Raw genomic sequence first — 7696 nt, 5'->3', positions numbered from 1 at the left:
AACAGTAAAACCAGAATAAAGACTGTGCAAACCTGGTGCAAAGTGTGAGTATAACAGGTAGAAAACTGTGAGTAAGCCATAAGTCAAGTGTGAGAAATACCCAGAGTAAAGTGTGGATAGGCCCGGGAGAGTGTACACACCTGGCGTAGGGTGTCAGTGAAACCCACTGAAAAGTGTGAGTAAACCCAGAGTAAAGTGTGAGTAAAGTTGAAGAAGAGGTTGAGTAAACCTTGAGTAAAGTGTGAGTCAAACACTCAAAATAGAAGAGTGAGTAAACACAGAGTAAAGTGTGAGTAAAGTTGGAGTAAAGTGTGAGGTAAGCCCAAGATCAGTGAGAGAAAATGAGGAGTAAAGTGCTAGTAAATGGCAAGTAAAATGTGAGTAAAACCCAGAGTAAGGTGTGAGTCCACCCGGAGAAGAGTAAGAGTAAACAGAGTGTGCAAACCCGGTGCAATGTGTGAGTAAATCCCAGAGTTAGTATGAGTCAAAGACACTCAAAAAAGAAGTGTGAGTAAACCTGGAGTAAAGTGCAAGTAAACCCGGAGTAAAGTGCAAGGTAGCCCCAAGTGAAGTGTGAGAAAATACTTAGTACAGTGTTAGTAAACATGGAGTAAATAGTGAGTAAAACCCAAAGTAAGGTTTTAGTACGCCTGGAGTAATGTAAGAGCAAATGCAGAGTAAACAGTCTGCAAACCTTGTGCAAAGAGTGAGTGATTCCTTGAAAAATCTGTGAGTTAGCCAGGATTGAAGTGTGAATAAACCACAAGAAATGTGTGAGACAAACACGGAGTGAAGTGTGAGTAGAACGGCTGGGGTGGGGCAGAATTCTGCGGCACGAGAATGACAACAGTGTGACACCAACCAGCCTCTGCACAGGGATACAAGGAAGCAGTGAGGCCCCATCACCACGAGCATAATAAATCTCCTCACAAACCATAGCCAAGGGAACAAAGACGTTATTGCTGTTGGAGCCCTCCATCCTCACCAGCACCCACTGCCTTCTCCTCTGCAGGATTTCCAATGCTGTTCCAGCCCAGCCCCTATTTCCCTGTGATCTGCAGACGCCCACCTCTCCTCCCACCCCGCTCTGGGTGGAGAGATCATTTCACTGCATTGCGATCATTTCACTGATGTATCTCAAGCCTCTCAAAACTTCCTTTGAAACACAAAGCCATGCTGAGTGGTCCCTCAGCATGGCCCCACATCATCACCCTTCCAGTGACATTTCTTCTTCCCCATGCCCAGTCTCGAGCTTTCAAGCTGCACTTTGAGGGAGCTTCCCCCCCTCCCCCCTTCCACATTTCTACTACCAAGGTCAACTCCATCATGTTGGAAATCACTTCCTCATGGATATGCCACAAATCAGCTTTCTTGTGGCTGGTCAGCCATTGAGAAGAAGGAACCTCACCATCATCTTCCAAGGCACGTGCCAGCTTCTCAAGTAGACACGAACAAGTCATGTCCCTCCTGCTATTGAGGTGTGTACACACGCAGAAGAGCCATCACAATCTCTTACACAAACCTCCATCTTCCTCCATAGGCCCTACCAGGTGCTTCGGCAAAGAGGATCCCACAGTCAGCAGGCACTGACAGATGTGATCCTGGAAGCACAGACCCCAGCCAGGCGCCAAGGGATGGCCCGTCAGCTATTGCAGGCTGCAGTCACCGCACAGTTGGATTAACAGCCGTATGCTTCATGCTGGATTATGGGGTGCTGAGGACAGCTGACCCCAGCAGCTCCAGAAATGTCTCACAGGAAGAAAGACAGACAAAGTCATTGCATTCCCTTTGCTCTGATGAGATTCACAGAGAACCTGGTTCCTCTTGTACAGTGTGTCTGGGTTACACTGCATAGGTACAAGCCGGATAGAAATGGATAGGTGTAATGAAGTTTCAGTGAAAAAGTTTGGAATACATAAAACACAGAATAAAACATTCAATAAATAACACTTAAGAAATGAATGCTCAAACCAAAAGAGAACAGCGTGATTATGTTAAAATCTGAATTACAAGTCACGTATAGAAGAAGGGCAGTTCATTGCTTTCAAAACACATTTGACCATTAGTTTCCACAGAGCATCCTTGAGCTCCGTGTTCCTCATGCTGTAGATGAGGGGGTTCAAAACTGGAGGCAACACTGAGTACAGAAATGACACCACCAGGTCCAGAGTTGAGGAAGAAATGGAATGGGGTTTCAGGTAGGCAACAATGCCTGTACTGAGAAACAGGGAGACCACAGCCAGGTGAGGGAGGCACGTGGAGAAGGCTTTATGCCGTCCATGCTCAGAGGGCATCCTCAGCACGGCCCTGAAGATCTGCACATAGGAGAACAGAATGAAAGCAAAACAGCCAAAACAAAGAACACTACTAGCCACAAGAAACCTAATTTCCCTAACGAGACCCAGTTTTGAACAGGAGAGCTTGAGGATCTGGGGGATTTCACAGAAGAACTGATCCACAGCATTGCCATGACAAAGAGGCAGTGAAAATGTGTTGGCAGTGTGCAGCAGGGAATAGAGAACCCCAGTGCCCCAGGCAGCTGCTGCCATGGTGGCACAAGCTCTAATGCTTAAAAGGGTTTCATAGTGCAGGGGCTTGCAGATGGCAACGTAGCGGTCATAGGACATGATGGTGAGAATGCAATACTCTGCTGAGGTGAAGAAGAGAAAGAAAAAGACCTGTGCAGCACATCCAGCATAGGAGATGTGCCTGGTGTCCCAGAGGGCATTGGCCATGGCTTTGGGGAGAGTGGTGGAGATGCAGCCCAGGTCGAGGAGGGCGAGGTTGAGGAGGAAGAAGTACATGGGGGTGTGCAGGCGGTGGTGGCAGGCTACGGCTGTGCTGATGAGGCCGTTGCCCAGGAGGGCAGCCAGGTAGATGCCCAGCAAGAGCCAGAAGTGCAGGAGCTGCAGCTGCCGCGTGTCTGCCAACGCCAGCAGGAGGAACTCGCTGATGGAGCTGCTGTTGGGCATCTGGTACTTCTGGGCACCAGGACCTATTCAAGGAGGAAAAAAGTCAAGGACAAGTCTTTCTATGTGGGCTGTGTTCATTCAGCTCCCTGATGTGATCTACATTTCATGAGTTTGTGTTTGCCATGAGGGTCTCTGCACTTTTAATCTCAATGAAGCAGACTTGTCCCTGTGCATAGGAACGTGGTGATCGTGTGTGGGAAGATTTTTGTTTCAGTATGTATCAGATAAAATCACTACTAATGCAAAAGTTCTGGTCTGCATCTGAACCTTAATGCCAAAAATATGTAGGTCAAAAATAGAAGTTCTAGGGATCGCTTTTTCCTACAAATTCTCATCCTGCTCACCATGCCCAAGGAGTGTTTGCTGAAGTCTGAACAGTTGTAAGACCTAAGAGGCAAAGGGATTCACTGCTGCTTAGTGCAGGGGAAGGGGAGCTGACTGGGTTTCTTTCCAATTGCTCTGAGCTTGACTACTTAGCAGACGCAAGACGATTGCATTCCCATAAAGTTCTGAAGTCAGACCCAGCTCAGAAAACAGGAGTCCTCTGCCCATCACTGTGTATTCACCCTCTCTCAATGTACTTCAGCAGTGCCTCATCACTACACATCTTGCAAATGACCCCTAACACTGATTTCACCAACCCCACAGCATTTGCATATTGCATCTCTCTGCTTCTTCCCTGCACTTTGATCGCCTGACTAGGGGAAATATTTGCATCCTGAAGGTCAGCTCACGGCTCTGAAGGACAACTCAGGGAGATGTGTCCTAATGATGGCATCTCATTAAGGGAAAGCCAGCTCCTTCCCAGCCTCACAGACTGCATTGCCCACAGCCCCAGGCAGTGGCTCTCAGCCCCTGTGCACTGCAGAGGGTGATGGACACGTGCCTGGGGAGATGCTGCTCTGCTCTGCTGGAGCTCTGCCTCCACAGGAGGTGGTTCACGCATCAGACCCCATGGCCATGTGGGCAGAGACTTTTCTAGGTGGGAGCTTGCTCAGAGGAAGGTCCCTGCACTGAAGGGGGTAATTCCCTGATCATATCTCTGTGGTCTGCAGATTTTCATCCTGAGGGCTGTTTTCCTGCCATTTCCCTGACTGAGCATACAGACACCAGCCCAAATCTCTGCATTCCTATTTGCTGTCCAGAACCCACTCCGTCTTCAGATTCATTTTTTCAAGTGAAAAAAAGGGAACCTAAGAGAGCTCCCATGGCTTTACTGAAAGAATATATACGTTAAAGGAAAGCAGAGAGGTAAAATGCACTTAAGGGTTCTCTCTTGATGTGCCCTCAGGGCGGAGCTCTGATGCTGCAGCAGGGAAGCCCTCAGCTGGAACAGCTCTTATTCCATGATAAAGAAACACAGAGTGTATGCAGCCTGATCTGCACTGGGATGTGCCAGATTTGGTGATCCCTGTTGGAAAAGTGTTTGCATTACCTATAGTGAGAGACTTACCTTGTCAGTGGCTGAAAGCAATGCTCCTGCAGTGAGGTCGCAGCCTGCTCACACCCCACACATCCTGTAATCCCTCTCTCCTTTCTCTTCCATCTTCATGTCACCTGCAGAATGTGCCCCTAGTACTGATGCACAGTACACGGGAGCTGCTCTTAGTCAGAGCTGTGTCTCTGCAGCACTGCCCACTTGTAGGAGCTCCCTGTGTCCCAGGGGCCCAGCCCAGCTCAGCAGCAGAGGATTTCATTTCTATCCTCCCAATCATCTCCCATGCGATGTCCCTGGGTCTCCGTGGCCAACAGCTCCTGAAAGACAACAGTGTCATGATTGTACTCTGAAATATGCTGCATTAACCACCAAATGTCCAGTGGACAGTGACTAATTCCAGACATATGGTTAGTCCTACCAGAAAGTGTTGCTGTACAAAAAAGAGCACACAGGCAAGGACAGGGAGGGGCAGACTTGCCCTGGGCAGGGCAGTGATCCTGCTGAGGCTGTGCTGGCATCTCATCCCTGGATGGAAACCCTATGGCAGAAATGGGTTTGGGATTCCTCTGGTTCAGTTCAGATGTGCACAAGGAGTTGCCTGCATGTGAGCTCCTGCTCTGAGTCCTTGGTCCTCCAGTGGAGAGTCAGTTGCTCACACACAGAGCCTGGGTGATGACCAAGGTGCCTGCGGTGCTCCTGGATGTGTTCTAGTGCTTGTGAAGTGCTTGGGAAATCCCTGAGACAGACACCTCCTTCCTGAGCATCAGCTGAGGGCAAGAGAGGGGTTAGAGCTATTCTTGGCCATCCCAAATGACAACAGACCACTGCATTTAGGGCACTGGAGTATGTCTTTTTTACTCATCTCCAAGGAGCATGTAGAGTTATTCAGCTGACTGTATAGATGAGCTCTCAAAAGAAGAGGCACATCTTCCTCTGTTCTCCATCTGCTGCCTATTCTGGAGCTCAAGGCACTACAGAGCTGACACACATCTGTGTTCTTCACCTGAAGAAGCCTCAGTTTTCTATGTGCTCTCATGTGAATGACATCAGAAGCAGCCTAGTGTCATACCAGTTCCCAGGGCTGTCCAGCACACTCACATGCAGCTGCAAATGCAGCACAGGGCCTTCAGGAAAGCCATGCCCAGGAGTGTCCATGCTGCTTGGACAACTTGGCGCCCCACAGTGGGTCCCATGATTATGTGCCACCTTCATAGATACCATGGATGCACTGAATCCAATAATGCCTCCTGAACAGGATGATTTCTTATGTGGTTTTACACGAATGAGAACACCAATATGTGCTGGGCTAGAAAGCTTTGTACACTTGCAGGTCTGAGTTCTTGCTTGGATCACAGGGACGTGGTTTAATGGCTTCCACAACTGGACTGTAGCACAAGTCTTTATGATAGATGGATGAGGAGACAAGGAAGGGCAACTGCTCTCTGTGGGAGTGCACTGAGCTCTTCCTGGGGATGGCAGAGCAGCCAGGTCAGAGTGAATGGCAATGGCAAACTGAGGAGACCAACAGTGTCTGCTCCTGGCTTCCTGATCAGGAAGAGCAAGTGGAAGGTGCCCTCTGCAGACAGATGGGAGCCTGATGTTGTCAGGCCCTTGTCCCCTTTGGGGGCCTTTTTCACTCCAGTATCTGCTGCAGGGACGGCACAGCAGGGCATACAAGATCCAGGATATCCTTGGACAGCGCAGCTGACAGTTTCTTTGCCAAACCTCAGAGGAACCAAAGAGGAGAGGTGCTCTGCTGCATCTCATACTCACCGGCAAGGAAGGGCTGGTGGAGAAGTTGAAGGTCAAAGTGAACCTGGTCTGCAGTGGCCATGGGATGGTGGAGCTGAGGAGTCTGAAGGGAGGGCAAAAGTCAACCTCACACCTTTGGGTTTCAGGAGAGCACACCTTGGCTTCTTCAAGTGTCTGTGGTGTACGGTACAGAAAGAAAGCAGATATAGGAATTGGAAACAAGAACGGGTCAGCTGGGAGCAATGCAGAGTGTTTGTCCTAGTGCACCTGCTGAGATTAATTTAGAAAGTCTAAAGCTCACACAGAATTGAACCTGCCCAGACATATCAAAGACAGAAGGGCTTTCAGAAATTTATACACAGCAAAAGGAAAGCTAGGGTGAATGTGAGCTCACAGTGAAATGGGGCATGCTACCTGGCATGAAGGGCGTGAAGCGTCCTGTGCTGCATGTGACCTTCTAAAACAAGGTCTGAGAACGTGAGAAGATCTCAGTACCACAGTGTGACCCAGATAGTGGGAACACTGAGAGCTGCCATGGACAATACTTGGCAGGGAAATTCTGGGGAGCGCCAGGCTCTGTTCAAAACACAGATGGATTTTCTTTTATTTTTGAAGCTGTAAGTCTGAAAGATGTTCGTGTCAATAAAACTGAAGCAATTGAACTGAATTGAATGGATTGAAGACCAAGACAGAAATCAGTGAAAATGAGTTAACACACCTCTCAAGTTCTGAAATACTCATGAGATCTGTTTTTTTTTAAGTTGAAAATTCAAGTCTTTCAGGGGATTTTGTGTCCTTTCTATCTTATTCCAAAAAGAACAGCATTTTGCAGAACTGTGTTAGCAGGAAACACAAGCCTTCAGGTACAGGGACACAGACTGTGTTTCATTGTTCATCATGAAGGAATTCTGTCTGTTGGAAAAAAGAGAAATCTTTCATTGCCCATGTGCAGCTGGTTCTCTGAGGAATTGGTGCCAGTGCCAATGCCCTGTGACTGATGCCCAGCATCCACCGCTGCTCTACCCTGCTGTGTATTTGATGTCCCTCATCCTCCAGGTGTCTCCAGCTCTCCGAAATCAATGACCATGGTTCAGGGCAAGTTTACTGCAGGCCAGCTGGACACATGCTCTTCCCACTGCTCTACAAATTTTTCCTTCCCTTGCTCTTTGTTCACTCAGATACCTCCCAGTTATCTGGCTGATCTGTGAACTTCAGGGAGATTGTTGGAACTTTCTCCATCTCTGCAAAGTCTGATGGACTCTTTGATCAACTCCTTAACTGTCTATCTATGTCTTCCTATCTCTGCCTAACATATTTCTTGTACAGATATTCCCAGTAAAAGACAAACCTCATTAGGTGTGGTTTGGACAAGGCATGCAGCTGATTACATTGTTCTACTGTTCATTCAATTGCATGATGTTTACAGCTGATGGCAAAAAAAAAAAAAAAAAAAAAAAAAAAAAATCTTTCATTTCCCCTGTGCAGCTGGTTCACTGAGGAAAGCCAGTGGGAGTTGGTGCAAATGAGGTTTAAC

General features: G+C 48.1%; 1 protein-coding gene across 1 annotated transcript; it reads right to left on the bottom strand.

Annotated features, from left to right (window-relative positions):
• Positions 1-2006: 2006 nt before the first annotated feature.
• LOC149914535 (olfactory receptor 14A16-like) lies at positions 2007-2972 on the bottom strand. The gene has a single exon (XM_090126410.1). The coding sequence runs from the start codon at positions 2970-2972 to the stop codon at positions 2007-2009; it is 966 nt and encodes a 321-aa protein (XP_089982536.1).
• Between the last annotated feature and the right edge of the window lie 4724 nt (positions 2973-7696).

Source organism: Phasianus colchicus, chromosome 29, assembly GCF_987193195.1.
Source record: "Phasianus colchicus chromosome 29, bPhaCol1.hap1.1, whole genome shotgun sequence".
Classification (NCBI taxonomy): domain Eukaryota; kingdom Metazoa; phylum Chordata; class Aves; order Galliformes; family Phasianidae; genus Phasianus; species Phasianus colchicus.
Note: the sequence above shows the minus strand (reverse complement) of the source record. Positions and strands in the feature narration are given on the sequence as shown.